This window comes from Gracilinanus agilis, chromosome 3 (genome assembly GCF_016433145.1).
Source record: "Gracilinanus agilis isolate LMUSP501 chromosome 3, AgileGrace, whole genome shotgun sequence".
NCBI classification, from domain to species: Eukaryota; Metazoa; Chordata; class Mammalia; order Didelphimorphia; family Didelphidae; genus Gracilinanus; species Gracilinanus agilis.
The window spans coordinates 25,497,167-25,515,911 of NC_058132.1; the positions used below are offsets into that span (position 1 = coordinate 25,497,167).

At 55.9% G+C, this 18,745-nt stretch overlaps 2 protein-coding genes across 3 annotated transcripts in view; both read right to left on the reverse strand.

Annotated features, from left to right (window-relative positions):
- Positions 1-286: 286 nt before the first annotated feature.
- SLC8A2 (solute carrier family 8 member A2) lies at positions 287-14,190 on the reverse strand. 2 transcript variants are annotated; one of them, XM_044671114.1, is made up of 9 exons: positions 13,516-14,190; positions 11,299-11,966; positions 9,969-10,391; positions 5,699-5,802; positions 4,729-4,746; positions 3,449-3,573; positions 3,114-3,213; positions 1,676-1,954; positions 287-1,145 (listed from the first exon to the last, which is right to left on the reverse strand). In XM_044671114.1, the coding sequence occupies exons 1-9, from the start codon at positions 14,188-14,190 to the stop codon at positions 769-771; spliced, it is 2,769 nt and encodes a 922-aa protein (XP_044527049.1). In that variant the 3' UTR covers positions 287-768. The 2 variants fall into 2 exon arrangements, with proteins under 2 accessions (XP_044527049.1, XP_044527051.1); XM_044671116.1 differs by lacking the exon at positions 4,729-4,746.
- A 3,624-nt stretch (positions 14,191-17,814) lies between these two features.
- Positions 17,815-18,745, reverse strand: part of KPTN (kaptin, actin binding protein) — a 7,615-nt gene continuing 6,684 nt past the window's right edge. Inside the window, exons 6-7 of the mRNA XM_044668586.1 lie at positions 18,497-18,694; positions 17,815-18,410 (exon numbers count right to left, since the gene is read on the reverse strand). Coding sequence (XP_044524521.1) covers positions 18,261-18,410; positions 18,497-18,694 — 348 coding nt within the window. The 3' untranslated portion in view covers positions 17,815-18,260. The remainder of the gene's footprint in view (positions 18,411-18,496; positions 18,695-18,745) is intronic.

Sequence of the window (18,745 nt, forward strand, 5' to 3'; positions counted from 1 at the left end):
GGGCTCCCCCAAAGCTGGGCCGCGGCAGGAGGCTCTAAGGCTGGTGAGCGAGGGGACGTCTCTTTGGAAGTGGGTCCCTCCGGGAGCCACTGGCTGCCCTCTCTGAATAAGAATCCCCCGAAGAGGGACTGGGTGGCAGTAGACTGGGGCTAAGAAAGACAGTGGAGCTCCCCGGAGGTGGTGCCTGGGAGGGGAGCAGAGCGCGGAGGGGCTGCTGGGAGCTATGGGGGGTGGGGGAGGGGTAAGAGGCCTCCGTGGGCGGGGGGGGGGGCGCGGGGGGCCTGGGAGCCCAAGCCTGGCAGTATTCTGAGGACAGGGAGGTCTCCCTGCAAGTGGCAGCCCCGGGAAGGAGGAGGGAGGAGGAGGGGCATTCTGGGCAGTGCCCAGCTGCGGCAGTAGCTCTTCTGGTCAGGAAGGCTGGGAAGGCTCCCTGGAAGAGGCTATATTCCCTGGGGGGGGAGGAGGAGGTGCTCTCTCGGGGCATCCCAGCCTCGAAGCAAAGGATGGAGGTCATGGCAATATCCTTAGGAAGGGAGAAGGGAAGGCGCCCCCTAGAGGAGGCATTTTCCCCAAGGATGAGGGCAGAGCATTCCAGAGCTGGGGAGCCCGCCCTAGAAGCCAGGGATGTGGCAGTAGCTACCTGGGCATGAGGGGAGGGCCCCCTGGGATTGGGGGTGTGCCACCCCCCCAGGAGCCCTGGGTGTGGTCATAGATCCTCAGGATGGGCAGGGCAGGAGGGCTGCCCAGAGGCAGCGGCAGCAACATCGTCTAGAAGCCCCGGATGTGGCAGTAGGCCTCCAGGCTAGCAAAGAGGATGTAGAGAAGCCAGAGGCCCAGGAAGAGGGCTGCTGTGGCTAGTTTCGGCCCTCGGGGCCCCCCCAGCTCACCCCCGATGTGGGGCCGCCGGCGGTAGAGCAGGACAGAGACAGCCACAAAAGCAAAGATGGTGAAGAGAGTGACCGAGAAGGCCAGGGCACCCGCCTGCACCTCAAAGGCCCGGCCCTGGACCGCCCAGTAGACAGCAGCCACTGACCAGGCTACCCCCAGGCCCAGGAAGACGTTCACAGCATTTGACCCAGTCACATTGCCGATGGAAGCGTCAGCACACTGGTCCTGCAGGGCGGCCACCTTGCTGGCAAACGTATCTACCCCGACGGGAGGAGAGAGACCGTCAGTACCCCAAGAGTGCCCATGTGGCTCCCCAGCCTTGGGTCTGCGGGGGAGGGACGGTCTCTCTTCTGGTTTCTGGGTCTTCCCATCTCCCCAGCCTTCCATTTCTCTTTCTCATTCCCTGTGTCTGCCTCAAGCTCACCATCTTGAACCCTCAGTCATTCTCTGCTTCTCCATCTCTCCATCCCTTTTACTCCCTCTCTGCTCATTTCTGACTCTCTCTGTCCTCCCCTCCTCTTTCCCAGGCTCTTTCCCCCTCAGTTCCTCTCTCTCTCCCTCTCTGTGATTCTCTGCCTCTCTATCTCTCTCCTTCTCTCTCTCTGCCTCTCTATCTCTCTGTCTCTCTCCTTCTCTCTCTCTGCCTCTCTATCTCTCTGTCTCTCTCCTTCTCTCTCTCTGCCTCTCTCCTCTCTCTCCCTCCCTCCTTCAATCCTTCCCTCTTCTTGTCCATCTCCCTTCCCACATGTTGCTCCCCTTCATTCTCCCTGCCCTTTGCCCCTCATACCTGGGATGGATGTCCCAAGGGCCACAAAGACTACTGCATTGACAGAGTCCTTGAGACCAACTGTGCAGCCAAAATGGGAGGCCAGGTCGCCAATGAGGGCAGTCAAGAGACCGATGACCAAGATGGAGACTCCAAAGCAGGCCCAGCCATGGCAGTACTCAGTTGGGGGGACACAAGCAAACAGCACCTTCCAGAAGACCGTCAGGAAGTGCATCACGTAGTCAAAGCAGGAGGGCAGCCGCTCTTCCCTCGTCCCATCCTCCTCCTCTTCCTCGTCCCCTGTGCACCAGGACAAGCCTCATCAGAGTGCAGTAGTAGTGGGCTCAGTCTCCTCAGTGTTCCTCACCTCCCTTCCAGGGAATCCCTCACCCTTTTTTCTACTAGACCTCATTTCTTGGAGCATTACCTAGCCATGCCATGGCCTCATTTCTTCCAGTATCCATTACCTTGTTGCTTTTAATCCCCCTTGTCTGATTTCTACTAAGTCTGGTCACTTTGATTTGTTTAGACCTTTCCCTGGGCCTATAAACTGCCCACTTTCTCTCCAGTCCTAATTGCCTGATCCTAGTTACTGAATAGAAATCAGGGATGAGAGTTTATAGGAGGAGGAGACCCAGGGGCTTCTGTTGCTCTCTGGTCCCCTGCTAGAGGAGGACAACACTACCATCCCAAAGTCTGACTAGGGGACTGTAGAGAGATGTTGGCTGGACAACCATCCCTGATGCTACTGAGGATGGTCATGAGGTCTCACTCTAGTAACTGAAATATGGTGGTGCCCAGCCCCTCACCATGTGCTCTGGACATTCCCCAAGGAACCTTCCCTCCAGTATCACCAGTGGCCCCTCCCTCTGGTCTGCCTTTCCCCCATTCATCTGTACTTACAGAATGTCAGATCCAGGAGAAGTACACCATCAAATCCAATCCCCTCATTTCAAAGAGAGAGAGAAACCAAGGTCCGGACGTAGAAAGGGACTTGTCCAACATCAAACAGGCACAGGCAGAGCTGTGGCCATGCTCTAGCCATCTCTGACTCCCTACCCCCTTCTTTCTCTTTCTTCCTATCTTTTCTGCTTTCTTCTCTTCCTCTCCTTTCTTCTCTTTCTCTCCCTAGCTTCATGTGTCTTTCCTTTTCCTTCCTTCTCTCTCTCTTTCTTCTTTCCTTTCTTTCTTTCTATTTCCTTCCTTCCTTCCTATTTCCCTTCTTTCTTTCCTTTCTTCCTTTCTATTTCCTTTTTTCCTTTCTATTTCCTTCCTATCTTTCTTTCTTCCTTTCTATTTCCCTTCTTTCTTTCCTTTCTTCCTTTCTATTTTCTTTCTTTCTTTCTTTCCCCTTCTCTCCCTCTCTGTCTCTCTTTGTCTCTGTCTCTGTCTGTCTCTCTCTCTTTGTCTTCATGTTTCTATCTGTCTCTTAATCTTGGAGGTGGGAATCAAGAGGTACCTGCACTGACAGTGATGGCTTCTAGAAACTGCTCCCTCCAAGAATGGGTACCAATCACCAGAGCCAAATTTGTTTTCTTAATGAGCTTGTCCACTGTGTTCTGAGGGCAAGGAGGAAGTATGTTAGTCCCAAAGAACTGGAGTCTCCACCCCACTCCCCAGTTCCAGCATCAATCAGAAGCAGCAGAGACTCGGGTACTCTCCATGGTACTGATAGAGGCAGCCAAGCAGGCAGCCCTCCTTTCCAGGGCTCAGGGCACCTCTTCCCCTTCATCCCCAGGGCTCCCTGCTCCTCTACCCTCCACCACTAGGGGTTCCTTTCCCTGCCTTTATCACCTTAAAATCATAAGATTCCTCTATGATGACTTCAAGGCGGCAGTTCTCACCCAGGACCGGTTTCCCCATCTCTGCAATTCTACGGGCTTCTTCTTCTTCTGCAGTCAGCTTCCGGTCTCCATCTCCTAGGGGAGAGGCCGCAGGGAGGAATGGGGGTTTGGGTTGCAGTGTGAAGGGTGGAAGTTAGATTCTGGGAAGGCATGGCTGCTTCAGACCCCAGGGAGGGGAGAAGCTGAGCAAACCCTTGTACATCCCTCAGCTTTCAGGCCCTCCAGCCCCATCTTCAGGCTCCCGGCTCAATAAGCCTGTCCCCCTCAACATATCCTCCTATGGCCTCCAAATATTCAAGGCTCCATTCTTCCTTCCCAGGCCTCTCCCCCTCTACTAACCTTTTCTGACTTTCAGGGCCTTTACTGGAGACTCTCCCTGCCCCACCCCAAATTCTTTGGCTCTTCTCTACCCCACAGAGCCCTCTCCCCTGTGGAGCTCCTTTGGCTTCCCAGAGTGAGCCTCATACTCAAGTACTTTTCTCTCCAATTTGTAAGTTTTCTGGAAAGGTGGGAGAGGGAGGCCTCACCTCCCCAGCAGGACAATCAGTATCTTTTCCTGTACTAAGATTTCGAACTCTACCCAGAGAGGACCCACCCCATACCCTCCCCTGAAGGAGAGCTCTACATTAAGGCTGGCCTCAAGTCTCCCACAGAAGGGTGCACCTTCACCTTTAAACTAGATTCTAGGGGGCCCTTCCTTAATCCAGATCAAATCTGAAACCTGCCTCTGGGACACACATCTGAAACTGAAGCCTGATGAGAACACCATCTTCATACCAGTACTAACCCCAACCCTGATCTGCCTCCAACCTTGATGCACATCTCAAGTCCAAGGGCCAAAATCCTCTTATCCATGCTCAGATTAACCCCTGACCAACCCAGACTTTGACTGTGAACCCGTACAGGAGCTTAAACCAACTCTAACTTAGTCCTGATTCCAAAGGCAAACTTGCATCTTAACTCTAATCTTAAGACAAAACTTGACCGTGAAATAGACCCTGGATTGAACCTCCTACTCGATCTTGAGCTTGACTCTCAAACTGCTCCTCAATACCAATCAATGTGAGCACAAATCCCAAATCTAACCATGACCCTAACTCAGTTCTGACCAGATCCCAATTTTAAGCCCAGCCCAACCTTCCTTTTAATGAAAATCATCCCCAAGAATCTGACCAAAACACTTCAAACACCCCCCCACTGCCCTCTCCCCAGGCATCTGACCCAACATACCCTGATTAAGCAGGAGAGCTGGAAGGAGAGACAAAGAAACAGAGACACAGAAGAAAGGGGTGTTAATTGGGACTCGATGGTTGAGACAATCCCACTTTCTCAGCCACCAGCCCATCTCCTTCCACCCATGATGCCCAAGAGAGAACAGAGTGTTGGGCACTGTCCATGGTGCTAACCAGAGGCTATTGGCCCTGGCACCCACTGCCCCTCTTCATCTTAGACCCTCTTTCCCCTAAGGGCCACCTCTATCCCCAGTAATTCTTGATTGTCCGTGCCCCCCTGAAGTCCCTGCCCACTCACACTATGACCCAACTCATTCTCTGTGGGAAGCCAATAAGAGAATAGATAAAAATCTGAGACTCCTCTTTTGACCCCTTTTGTGATCCTTGTGATTTCTCATTGAAAAGTATTGTGGCCTTATTGAAAAGCTTTAAGTTCCTAGCAAACCTGAATTTAAAAGGATTAACACTGTTCCCCTTTGGCCAGGAATGCAGCTGCCTGATATAGCCAAGACCAAAACCTTAGCAGGGGCAATTTAACCCTGAAAAAAATATTCCCTGACTTGGCTTTCTGATAAGAGCCCAGTTAAAATTCAGCCTTGGCCTTGTTCTATTCTGAAGCCAATGTTTTGTGTTTTGATATGACATAATTTATAACTTCTGCACATCTGCAAAGTTTCAGGGGGGGGTTCTTTTGTGTGAAATGAGTCTTGAAATATATATAATAAACTCCATGCTCCAGGAGACAGAGCTGGAAGCATGAGGTAAAAGATGTTCAGTGTCCTGTTATTTCCTTATCAACTAAACTGTCCTTATCAGATTATCAGAGATGATAGATAGATCTCAACAGTTCTCCTGTCCATTCTCTCAGGTCTGACCCCTCTATAGCTTCCTTCAGTTCCCAAACTGAGCCCTGTCATCTAGTTTGGCTCTTTGGACCCTCCCTTATCCCCTGGACCAGCCACAGCCACCTGAGATTCCTCGCTTCAGCCACTGGGGCTGGCCCAGCTCAATGAAGAAGTTGTCCTTCTTCTCATACTCCTCATCATCCACTATCTTCACCTGGAGAGTCTTCCTAGTTGGAGAAGGGAGAAAGAGGGAAGGTAGATACTCTGGGCTCATCCCTGGGAGTCCGAAGTCCTCTCTTGGGGACTCCCAGCCTCTAAGCTTCCTTCTAAGCCCTCATTTCCTGATCCTGATCCACCCCCAATGACTCCTGGGTTTCATGGGGCTAGTTGGCCACTAATTGGTTTCTTCAGCATCTCCATCACCATGAGAACTGGGTTCGAATTTGGGAAGAGGAGGATAGAGAAGAGACCCCAACATAAGCACTCCAGCTGCATGGCAGCATCACACACATGCAGAGCCTCACAACAAATACAGACGCTGGGTCCGACTGTACACTACAGTCACAAAGCGTCACAAAACACAGAGAACAGACACATGGTGTCAGAAAACAGATATGTAACTGCACAACCCAAAAAAACCCGAAACAATCACACACTGCTGACATCCAGTCATGGAAGGCTGCCTCCTCATCACCTAATCACACAACCTCTCAGCACACAGGAGCATAGCAATAAAAGTGAAGTGCCGCACCACAGAGGAAACGACGACGGACGTGGGGCCTGCAGACACCAAAAAGCTTTGAAAACCATGTTCAAAACTTACTAGCTGCACAAGTGTGGCACAATGGACAGAGAACTGACTCTAGGATCAAAAGACCTTATTTTCTCATCTGTAAAATGGGATATAGATGGTCTCAGAAGTCCTTTCTAGCACTATGTCTACAATCCTAGGAAACTTTCCTCCCTAAGCCTCAATTTCCTCATCTGTAAAGTGGAAACAATACCCATAGTATTGTAGGACTCATAGGACTATTAAAAGGCTTATCATTATTATTATTATTAATAAAGCTCATAGGACTATTAAGTGAGGCATTGTATATTGAAGTGCTCTGTAGACCTTAAAGCTTAATAGAAATAAGTTATTATTTATTACTATTACTTTAAACCTTTACCTTCTGTCTTAGAATTAGTACTGAGTATTGCCTCTAAGGCAGAAGAGCAATAAGAACTTGGCAACTGGGGTTAAGTGACTTGCCCAGGGTCACACAACCAGGATATTATTATTATTGTCAAACATAGTCACCCACCAACACAGACTCACCACAAGCACACTGTAGACAACAATGATGCAGACGTAACACAGACACAGCCAAGTATTCACCCAGGATCATGGTGTCACACAAAACATAGAATCACAGCATCCTAAAACAGACACACAACCACACCTCATACAGTCAACATCACTTGCAGATCACATGGCACAGGGGCACATTCCAATTTGGTTGTGTTCAATTCAACTTAGCTAGCACTTATTAAATGCCTACTGTGTTCAGAGCCCCAGGGCGGGGTGGGGGGTGGGAGGGGGGGACAAAAAGGTTAAATGTGGCACGATCTTCACAACTGTCATAGATAGATCGATTACACACNGGGGGGGTGGGAGGGGGGGGACAAAAAGGTTAAATGTGGCACGATCTTCACAACTGTCATAGATAGATCGATTACACACACACACACACACACACACACACACACACACACACAGAGTCCCATTCCAAAATTCAGCTTCCCACATGCACCTCCTTCTTCACCTCCTCTATATTTTAAACTCCTGTCAGTGGGAGGAGAAAATATACCCAGAAATCAGAGGCTCTTAAGGCTGGGAGAAAAGGACTGTCCAAGGTGCTGAACCCAGGTTTCTGAAACCACTTGGATCCTCAGAGCTAGGGGGATGTATCTAATCCAACTCTCTTGTTCTACAGAAGAGGAAACTGAGGTATATCGAGGCAAAGATGCTTGACCAGTCACAAAGCTATTAAGGAGCAGCACACGGATCCAAGCCCGGGTCCCCAGACAAACCTCTTAGGCCTCTGTTGCCTGTACTGTGCTGAGTTTATATTCTCATTTTCTCTCTCTCTCTCTCTCTCTCTCTCTCTCTCTCTCCCTCTCATTCTCTCTTTTTTCTCTCCTGTCCTTCCTCTTTCCTAATTCTCCCTCTACTTCCAATTCTCCCCATCTCCTTCTCCCTCCTTTCCTTCTTTTCTCCTTTCCTTCCTTGTTCTGTCTCTCTGCCTGTTCCTATCTCTCCCTCTTTTTCTCTCTCCCTCTCTGTCTCCCTCTCTCTCATTCTCTTTTTTCCCCTCTCCTGTCCTTCCTCTTTCCTAATTCTCCTTCTCCTTCCAATTCTCCGCATCTCCTTCTCCCTCCTTTCCTTTTCTCCTTTCCTTCCTTGCTCTGTCTCTCTCTGTCTGCCTATTCATCTCTCTCTCTCTCTCTCTCTCTCTCTCTCTCTCTCTCACACACACACACACACACACACACACACACACACACACACACACACAGAGTGAATGAGGACAGGCAGGGAAGGGACAGAATCATGAAACAGCAAAAAGGTGTGAAGTTTGACAAGATCTGGGCTTCCTGAGAATGTATCCCTGTCTCCATGAGATTCTCCCTCTCTCTCGCTCTGTGTCTATGCCTATATATCTCTTGGTGTCTCTCTACGCCTTGTCTGTGACACAGGAGCCCTGGTGCACAGTGATTTTGGTGGGGGAGGATGGGGGATGAAGCTCTGGTGCCCAGATCTGTGAACAGAAGGCTCAGGCAGCAGCTGGGAGGGCTCCAGCTCCATCTCTGTCTTTGGAAGGGAAGGTGGAAGGAGAGAAGGGAAAGGCTGGCAGCTTCCTCAGTGGCAGTGCGAGGGTGGAGAGTGATGGATGGAGTCTGTCTGCGTGTGCGTGATCATGTTTGTGTGTGTGTGTGTGTGTGTGTGTGTGTGTGTGTGTGTGTGAGAGAGAGAGAGAGAGAGAGAGAGAGAGAGAGAGAGAGAGAGAGGGAGGAAGAGGCAGAGAGAAATTGAGAGAAAGAAAAAGAGAAAGAGAGGGAGGGAGGGGCAGAGAAAGACCGAGAGAGTAGAAAGAGAAAGAGAGAAACACAAAGATATAAGTGTGAGAGAGAGATGAGGGAGAAAGGAAGAGAGGGAGGAAGGGACAGATTGAGAAAGAGGAGAGAGAAAAGGGAGGAAGGGGGAGAGAGAGAGGAGAGAGAGGGAGGGAGAGAGAAAAGAGAGGGAGAGAGAAGAGAGAGGGAGAGAGAAGAGAGAGAGAAGGAGAGAGAGAGAAGGAGAGAGAGGGAGGGACAGATTGAGAAAGAGGAGAGAAGAGAGAGAAAAGGGAGGAAGGAGGGAGGGAGAGAGAAAAGAGGAGAGAAAAGAGAGGGAGAGAGGAGGAAGGGAGGGAGAGAGGGAGGGAGAGAGAGAGAAGAGAGGAGGGAGGGAGAGAGACATTGGGATGGGGAAGAGAGGCTCACATGGGAGCTCTTCCCACCTCTGCGTGTCTGTCAGTGGGTCTCTGTCTCCATGGGCATCAATGTCACTGTGTACTCACACATGTGTCTGCTTTGCCTGTCTCTCTGTCTCTCTGTCCTCACACATCTCCCTGGGTCTGTCTCCCTTCGGCACTTATCTCAGGATCTCCCTGTGTCTCTCCCCTCGTCCCCACCTCCGGGTCCCTCCTGGAATAGCGGCTAGAGGGCTGCCCCTGAAGTCGCAAAGTCCTGGGTTCAAGTGATTCAAGTGATCCCTTTGCCACATTCTGCCCGTCAAGTGATTTGAAGCGTCGGTGCTCTACGCAGCTAAGACTCTAAGTCTTAGTCACCTAAGTGAGCGGAGGGAGTTTCTCCACCGGGAATTCCCTCCCATTGATCAGGCCTGTACAGATCCAGCCCTAATTTGGGGGCTTCTGGGAGGGGGGCGGCCAGGCTGGGGGAATCTACCTCAGGAAGTCCTTCCGTGCCAGCCTCCATCCCACCCGCCGTGCTGCCAGTTCTGCAAACATTCTGTGCCCACCAGGCTGGGCTTTTCTCTCCCACCACCCCCCGCCTGGCCATCTGGATCCTCGTGGGGTCCAATCCTCTCCTGGGTTCCTCCGTGCTCCTCCCTGTGCTCCTCTCCGTCTCAATTCCTCTGCCAGCCCGGCCTGCAGTGAGTCACTGCTGGCCCCCTGCGGGGCCTATTGGCAAACAGGGCTAATTAGGGGAGAGCAGGAGAGGGAGGAGAGCGGCCGCCCCGTCTCCTGCCAGAAGCTCCTTCCTGTGTGAGCGCAGGGCAGGGGCCCTTCTCCCCGCGGGGCTCCGTCCTCCCCCCTCCCGCCCCGGGCAGCCCCCAGCCTCTCACATGGTCTCGTCGTCTCCGAACTCGAGCTCCCCGCAGGCGTCCTCGTAGTGGACGCCCCCGCCGCGCGCCGTGCCCTCCACGGTGCGGTAGGGCAGGCGCACGGTGCCGCGGGCCCCGGAGCTCCGGATCACCCGGACGTCCACGGTGCCCATGCACTCGCTCACGTGCAGCCGCCGGTCCTGGAACGTGAAGATGCCCGCGTGGTCGTCGTCCAGGATGGTGACGGTGGCCAGGGCGGGGGACACCAGCCGGCCCTTGGGCCTCCCGCCGCCGTCCGGCTCGAACATGCCCTGGGCGTCCCCGACCCGCAGGTTCAGCAGCCGGACGAAGAAGTGCTCGTCTTCCTCGAAGATGTCGTCGTCGATGATGCCGATGCGGAGCTCCTTCTGCGTCTCTCCGGGCTTGAACACCAGCGTGCCCTCGCTGCGGGGGATTCGTGGGGGCGAGACAAACCGGGAGTTACGGCCCGCCGGGCTTCCGAGTCTGGGGGGCCTCCCCAAGCGCCCCCCACAGCTACGGGTGTCAGCCGGGCCGTGGTCTCGGGGCTCTCCCTCTCCTCCTCCCCTAGAGTCAGCCAGGGCTCCCTCTGCTCGGGCTGGGGAGGGGCGGAGGGCGGCGAAGACCGTGGAGGGCGGCCCGGGCTAGCGGATGGAGAACAAGCCTTGAAGGCCGGAAGACCCTACAGGGAAAGGCCAGTGTGGATGTGCATTGGAAGAGCGAGTTCCCCGCAGCGCCGGGATCACGGGTCCAGCTAGCGGTGCCCACTAGGGAGGCCGCCACGAGGAGGGTGGTGAGAAATCTGGGCTCAACGTCAGGAAGGGCCAGGCTCGAATGGTGCCTCTGACGTTCTGGCTGAGAGGTCCGGGCGAGGGAGGCCTCAGTGGCCCCGTCGGCGCCCTGCCATCACGTTGGAAAGTGGCGATTTGCATCTGGGAAGGGGGTTTCCTCACAAGGAATTCCTCACATGGCTGAAATCGCAGATCTAGTGACACTTTAAAGGAGGGCGCAGGGAAGGGGGGCCTTTGATTTATGAACTGACCCGTCTTTTCAAGGAGAGTCGCCCCCCTCCGTTGGGCCGGGGTCTCCTGGGAACCCAGGATTCCTGCTACAAAAATTCCACTTCCACCCCGAAATTAGCTTTGACACCGTGACTCTGCTGCTGTCCTCAGACGAATTCGTGCCCCCAAGCCCAGCTCCCTAATCGCCCGCCAAGGACAGAGCCACAATTCAGAGGCTCGACAGCACGACGGGAAACCTGTGGCTGGCTCAGGGCATGCCTGGCTGCGGGGAGGAAGGACGATAGGGGTGGGGGTGGGAGGGGGGGTCTCACCTGTACTCGTAGTCCGAGCCAGCCTTGGCCGAGCCATCTTCCGTCCGGTAATCCACGTAGAAGGTGCTATTGCCCTCTCCGCCCTGGCAGGCCACCGACAGCAGGACGGAGCCACAGTTCTCCAGACAGTGGTAAAGACTAGGCTCGAAGAAGATGTGGCTGGCCCCATCCTCCTCCTCCTCCTCGGCACCATCAAGCAGGGCAGGCTTCCTGGAGGCATCGGCCACATGCTTCCGAAGCACGTTGCCAGCGCCGGTCATGAGGCGTGTGGCCTGGATGCGGTAGAAGGCCCGGCTCTTTTGCTGGTGGAGAAGGGCGTAGTAGTTGGCCATGCCCACCAGCTGGTCCAGGCCCTTGTCCGGGTGCTTCTGCTTCAGGTCCTTGAGGATCTGAATCACTTCCTTCCGGCTCTCGTCCAGCTCCCGATCTTCAGGGCTCGGCCCGGGCCCAATGGCAGCCTCTAGCCGGTGATGGTCAGGCCCCACAAAGGTGCCGTCCATCTCGATGCCCTTGGGGTAGTCGCCCTCCGCCCCGATGATGACGCCACTTCGGGGGTCGGCCCTGTAACGCTTGTACACATATTTGTAGAACAGCAAGCGCTTGTCCGCCATCCAGGCAAAAACCACACACACTGGGAAGAACACCAGAGTGAGCAGGGCTTCCCACACCTGGGGGCGAAGCACAGCGGAGAAGGGAGGCAGAAAGGAAGAGGAGATGGTCAAAAGAGAGAGAGATAGACAGAGACACACACACACAGTCAGGGATGGAGAGAGAGAAAAAAAGAGAGAGGGAGAGAAAAAGAAAGGGGGGGAGACAGAGAGAGAAAGAAAGGGGGGAGATAGAGAGAAAGAGAGAGAGAGAGAAAGAGAGACACAGTCAGAGAAAGAGGAGATATGGAGAGACAGAGAGATAGAGACACACACAGAGTCAGAGAAAGAAAGAAAGAGAGAGGGAAAGAGGGGTATAGAGAAAAAGAGACAGGGAAAGAGACAGAGAGATAGAGGCACATACAGAGTCAAAGACAGAGAAATAAAGAAACAGAGAGAGAGAAAGAGAGACAGAGAGAGGGAGAGAGGAGGAGACAGAGACACACACAGAGTTAGAGACAGAGAGAGCAAGTGCCAGAGCCTCCCCTCTCTGGGTGGTGTCTCTGTCTCTCCTTCCCTTCTTCCCTCCCTCTCCTCCCCATTTTCCCTCCAGGTCAGCTTTTGTCACTCTCCATTTTTCTCCTCTTCTCTTTCTCCTTATCCATCTCTATCTGTCTAGTCCTCATTCTTCTAGTCAGTCTCTCTTGCATCTTCTTCTCTGGTCTAATCTTTCTCTTTCTCCACGTTTTTCCTTCTGTCTCTTCCTGTCTTTCTCACTCTCTGACTCTGCTTGCCCCTTTGCTAGCTCTCCTGGCTCTGAGAGGATGGCCAGCCTTAGCCTGATGTCTTGCCCTTCTGGCCGATGGGGTGAAGGTAGAAGGACACAAGCTATTCTATCTGGATAAAATACATAGAGAAGTGGAGAGTCATGGCAGATTTCCTTCCCCCTCCCCGAGACATAATCCTTTATAAAGGATCCTTCTGGCTCCTCTTCCCCGTCCCCCATAGTCCTGGTGAGGAAGGGAAGAGGAGGAGCTAACAATCTTCAAAAGTCTTAAAGCATTCTATAAATATAAGCTATTATTTTTATGCCTGTACATAGCCAATTTGAAATCCAAAGATTCCAGATCTGCAGGTTTTAGGGTAGAGGAAAGAGGTGGTTGGGCCCAAAGAAAAGGGGGTTGTGGGTGACCCAGGCAGCAGGTTAAGAGCAGGCAAGGGGGCAGCTGGGTAGCTCAGTGGATGGAGAGCCAGGCCTAGAGATGAGAGGTCCTGGGTTCAAGTCTGGCCTCAGACACTTCCCAGCTGTGTGACTCTGGGCAAGTCACTTAACCCCCAATGCCTACCCTCACCACTCTTCTGCCTTGGAGCCAATACAGAGTATTGACTCTAAGACGAAAGGTGAGGGTATTAAAAAAAAAAAAAAAAAAAAAAAAAAGAGCAAGCAAGTTTGGGGAAGCTTATTTGGACCACACTGAGGGAAAAGGATGGCCAGAAGAAGGCAGTCAGAGGCGAGTGGCAAGGAGAGGCAGTGGGTTGGGGAAAGCATTCTCAGGCCAGCAAGGCAGAAGTGGCTATCCAGGGGACCAGCCTGGGTTTGGTAATGCATTGCCCTGGGCCACAGGCTCACCTGGACCACACCAGGAGAGATGACAGCGAGGATGAGGTAGAGCCAGATGTAGGCAAAAATGCTCCAGGAGGCTGTGACGAAGAAGACCCTCAGGTGTTTGATGCGCCGGCTCTCTCCAGGTGGGATAACATAGATGCAGACAGCGATGACCACAAACATGTTGAATGCAGCACTGCCCACTATGGTGCCTGGCCCCAGCTCGCCAGCCTGGAAGTTATGGCCACACACCTCGATGACGGAGAGCAGGATCTCTGGGGCCGAGGAGCCCAGGGCCATGAGAGTCAAGTTGGAGACGGTCTCGTTCCAGATGCGCACGGTGCCCACACTGGTCTCGCCGTTACTCTTGGTGACAGTGACCTCCTTCTCCTTGGATGTAATGACTTCAATGGAGGTCATGAAGCGGTCAGCAATGATGGACACACCCAGGAACATGTAGACCATGGCCACAAAGTAGACCACCGCTCGGGCAGCTTTGTCTCCCAGCGATGGGTCATCTGGCTCCCACACAGGTAGCAGGACACCCGGCTGGCAGCGGGTAGAACCAGGGCAGGTGCTCTCCTGGCTTGTATTGGGGCTTGAGGTTGGTGGTGGGGAAGCTGAGGCAGGGGTGTCCCCAGAGCAAGGGGCCACCCCTGCCAGGAGGGCAGCCCCGGCCAGAGCTAGCGAGGGCGCCATGGAGAGCCAGGGAGCAGGAGCACAGTAGGAGCCTGATCTGTGGGGCAGATGAGGAAGGCCAGTCAGGTGAGATGGTTGGGTGGGGGGGGGGTCTCAGGGTGCTGGCAGAGAAACACAGAGCAACGAAGAGTGATTGAGATGAAGACAGACACACCCTCCTGACGGGGACAGAAAGTCTGAAAACAGGGAGCTAAAGTCTCCCTTTTCTCCTCCCCAGCCCATAGTCCTGAAGAAGCGGGGTGGGGGGACGGACAAGAGCCTTCCCTGACTTCTACTCAGGGAATGGAACATGGCTCTGACTCAGACAGTCTCTTCACTGGGGTTTCAGGTTCAAGGAAGATTCTCCAAAACAGAGGGAGAGCCACACAGAAACAAGACGGAGAGACCCCCAAAACTAGGCAGGGACAAGCGCAGACACCAGACCAAAACAAACAGGGAGAGAGTCGGAGACAAACACCCAGGGACAGACACCGAGAGGTCAGAAGAGCCAGATGGAGAAAGGGAGAAGCCCAGAGGCAAGTAGGAAGAGAGACAGAGACCAGACCGAGATGGAGACACAGGGAGAAACAAACCGGACAGACAGACAGAGCCGGAGAAGGGGGAGACACAGAGAAATGGAAGGAGAGAGAGGGAAACTGAGTCCCCGGCTTGTAACCCCTTCCCCACCCGCCTCAGGATCCCATAAGATGGTGATTTGGGACCCCCGGGCTAGGGGAATGGGGACTGTAACAGACATGGCACAAGACACCAAGAGACAGAAGCAGCTCCCACCTCTTCCCAGCTGTCATGGCAACCTATTCCTGGCTATTAAAAGCTTGGGGGGGGGGGGAGCAGGGAGGAGGGAGGACAGGCCAAGACTAGGTGTCCCCTGAGCACTCAGAGACAGAGTGTCTGCTCCCTCTCCCCTCCCCTGCTCTTAGCCTCATGACGTCCCACCTTCCTTCTTACTGCGAGTCATCATCCCCGCTCCTGCAGCCCGAGGGAGGGTGGGCAGACCCGGAGGAAGGACTTCCCCAGGGTGGAATAAGGGGTGCCCTACGGACCCCTCGTCTAGGAACCGGCCTCTGGGCAGCCACCCAATCCCCAGTGGCTTAAGGTATCGGCCTTTCTTTCTCCCTGACTTGACCTGAAACCCGATCGGGGCTTTGAGATCCCGGACCTGAGGAGCCTGGCCATGTAATCCCAGGGGCGGCTCCGCTCTCTGCCGGGCCCTCACTTTCTAGGGGCGGCCGCAGGCCAGCACAGGGACAGGCAGGAAGTTTCTTCTTCCTCCCAGGTGCCTGTGGATCTCCGGGCATAGGCTGGTGTGCGGAGTGTGGGACTGGCCGCCAGCTGCCCGCCGGGGCTTCTGGTGGTGAACAGGAGCGCACACGCGCGTACATGCACCGGCGCAGGCATGGCCGAGGCCAGAACGCACCATCACCAGCTCACAACTGAGGCCAACATGTCAGGGACCCCCCCCACGGCCACATGCGCCCACTGGCTGCCCGCGAGCGGTGGGCACCGGGACACACACCCGACACTGGCCGTCCCTTCTCGCCCCTCTCCAGGGACCCAGCCTGGGATGAGGAGGCGACCCTTGGCCTCCGGGTGCCCCCCACCCCCGCCCTCACCTGCTTCCTCGGAGCCCCGCGCTCCCAGCCTTCCTCTTGGGCCCTCCCCGCGGCCCCCCGGAGGGTCACACGAGCCTCAGGACCGGAGGGGAGACCCGAGGAGGGGGGCCGGGAGATGAGCTGGGAAAGGCCGGGAAGCTGCTCCTCTGGCGATGGCGCGAGTTCAGGTAGTGGGAACTGTCAAGGGGCTCCTCTCATGGCAAACCCCTCCTTCCCAAAGCCGCCCCCGCAAGCGGAGGTGGAGATGAATGTGTGGGCGGGGATTTACCCGGCTCCAGGGAGAAGGCGAGGGGAGAGGGGGAGGCGGGGGAAGAGAGATGAGAGGAAGAGGGAGAGAGATGAGAAAAAGGGGGAGACCCACAGAAGGGATAAACAGGGAAGGCACAAAGAAACAGAAGATGGCCTGACGGCCATGAAGGAGGGGGACAGCCAGACAGACCAGAAACAGATGCTGAGAGCCGAAGGGGGGAGGCAGGCTCTGCGCCCCCGAATCCCCCGAAATCCCACCCCACCCCGCCCCGCCGCCATGAGGGACAGGGGAGGGAAGAGCCGGACCCCCGTCTTCCTCACCCAGCAGCACCAGGGCACAAACCACCGAGGTCCATCTTCCCCCCTCTGGGGAGGGTCTCCCTTCCCAGCCACAGAGCCGTGGAGGGCCCCCAGTTTCATTTCCGCCCATGCTGGGGGACCCCATCGCCCAGCACGGCCAGTCTAGGAGCCGGACCCCCCAGCACAGACCGCCACTCTCCTGCCCCGTCCCCTTCCCCAGCTGGGAGGCTCCTACCTGCTGGTTCTCCCGGCACAAGGCTCCACCAGAGAGCAAGAGACAGAGATGGGGAGAGAGAGAGGGAGAGAGGGAGGGAGCTGGGGAGAGGGAGGGGAGGGACAGAGATTTTTTTTTTTTTTGGGGAAGGGGAGCAGGAAGAGGGACCAGGAGAGGGGAGGAGAGCCAGGGAAGGAGGAGGAAGCCGGGAGGAAGCCGGAGGAGGGAGAGGAGCAAGCTGAGGGAGGCAGCTGGGAAAGGAGAAAGGAGGGGAAGAGGGGCAGGTGGGAGGGATCAGAGAGAAGGGGGAGGAGGGAGGAGAGGGGAGAGAGGAGGGAAGGCTGGGCGGAGGGCCTGGGGAAGAGGGACACCGAGGGAGGTGGGTGGCTGAGAGAGGAGGGGAGGGAGGAGGGGAGGCCCGGGGCTGAGGTAGGCAGCCCTGAGAGGAGAGAGCAGAGATAAGGGATGTGAGAAGAGGTGTGAGAGAGCCCAGAGCTCAGGAGAAGAGCTGGGGGAGGAGGAGGAGGAGGAAGGATCAGAGACCCTCCTTTGTCTGGGGCACAGGGAGAGAGGACTGAGGCCAGGACGCCAGGGGGGCTCCACACTCGAACCCAGGTTCACACAAGCCCAGGCACACAGACCCGGGTTCATGGGATCTCAGCCCCATCCCAGAGGCCCCTCCCCATCTGGCCCCAGCCTCCTTCCTCCGGGAGCAAGGAAACGGGAGGAGCAGCGTGCCAGGGGGGTTGTGCCAGCTCTGGCCTGGGCTGACTCCTGTTCCTTCCCACGACCCAAATCTGGCTGTGCCTGGTCTCTTGGGGGAGGGGGCCACCCAAAGGGCCTTAAGAACCTCGCCCCTCCCCCAGGCGGGATAGGTGGGGGTCCTGCCCGACTGCCAAAAGGCTGGGCACCTGCCCTTCCTCGGGAGCTTTCCGGGGCAGGAGAGGACAGCCGGGGCCCAAGAGGTCACTCCCGGGAAGGGGGAGAGCAGGACAGCCGTCCCAACCTCCACGCTGCCAGTCCCGGGCCTGGGAAGCTGCCCCTTCCTCTAAGCCCCAGCAAAGGGACATCCCTGGAGGGGTAGCAGGTGGCCTCCAGGCTGACCCCCAAAGCCCTCCTGGATCCAGCCCCATCCCGGCGTGGGAGGCCCTTTGGGGCAGGCCCTCCCCGTGTCTGGCCCCGGTTAAGGCACTCCTCAGCCTGTGCTCTGGGTACCAGGAGCAAACTAAGAAGTCTGGTGAGACCATCCAGTGTGAGCCCTTTATTTGGCAGAAAGGCAGCTGAGCCCAGAGAGTGGAAGAACTCGAACCCTGGACCTCAGGCTCCAAAGTGGGCGAGTGGTCAGGGGAGTGAGGATGGGGCTGCCGTCTGGAGGAGGGAAGAAAGGCAGGATGGGGAGTGAGACGCCCGGCAGGGCTTGGGAGGTGGCTCTCGTCACCCCAATATTCCCCCTGGGTCTATCGGGGCTGCTCGCCTCGTCTCTGGCACCAAAGCGGCTGCCTCTGTCCCTGCGGCATCCTCTCCCTCCCCAGACCCCGGGAAGGGCTGACCCAACAAGCCTCACGGATTGGCTGATGGCCCCTTATTGGTCCTCACGACACCCCCAATCACCCCACTTTGCAGGGGAAGACACTGAGGCTGAAGGGGAAAGACGAGGGGACAAGAGGCAGGTCTGGGCAGGGCTCCCACCCGAGTCAGAAGGGGCCAGGCACAGAGGGGCCTCCAAGGACGGGGAGGCCGATGGTCCTGGGCCCTTCGCCCTGGCCCCCGGGCTGTCGCCGCTGCTGCTGGGCCCTCTGGCGAAGCCGGCTCAGGAGCAGGTGGGAGGCCTGCGTGAGGCTGTGCTGTGGGCAGAGAAGGGGAGAAGGGATGGCGGTCAGGCCACAAGGCCAGGCCAGCCTGTAGACGGCCTCCCAGACGGCGGGACTACCTGGAGGATGTGCAGGCCCTTCAGGGAGACCACAGCGAGCTCCCGGAGGCCGTCCCCAGTCAGATCCACGTGCTCCATGGCCAGCAGGGGGCTGGCGAAACTCCGGTGCCACAGGAGGCGGAAGCTGGCGTCGGCCTCAGCCCCGGGGAGGCCTGACTCCAGGCCCCTGGCCTCCTGGGCCTTGTAGCAGAGCAGCTCCTGCAGTGACGAGACGAGTCAGGGAGCCCAGAATGAGAGGCTGCGGCCTTC

What these genes read in the sequence shown, in the direction of transcription:
- SLC8A2 (XM_044671114.1), bottom strand. Translation starts at nt 14,190, where the DNA reads ATGGCGCCCTCGCTAGCTCTGGCCGGGGCTGCCCTCCTGGCAGGGGTG. An exon ending in AGCCATCACTGTCAGTGCAG is followed by an intron (nt 1,955 to 3,113) that starts GTACCTCTTGAT and finishes CCTGGTGCACAG; the next exon opens with GGGACGAGGAAGAGGAGGAG. An exon ending in CCTTGGGACATCCATCCCAG is followed by an intron (nt 1,146 to 1,675) that starts GTATGAGGGGCA and finishes CCGTCGGGGTAG; the next exon opens with ATACGTTTGCCAGCAAGGTG.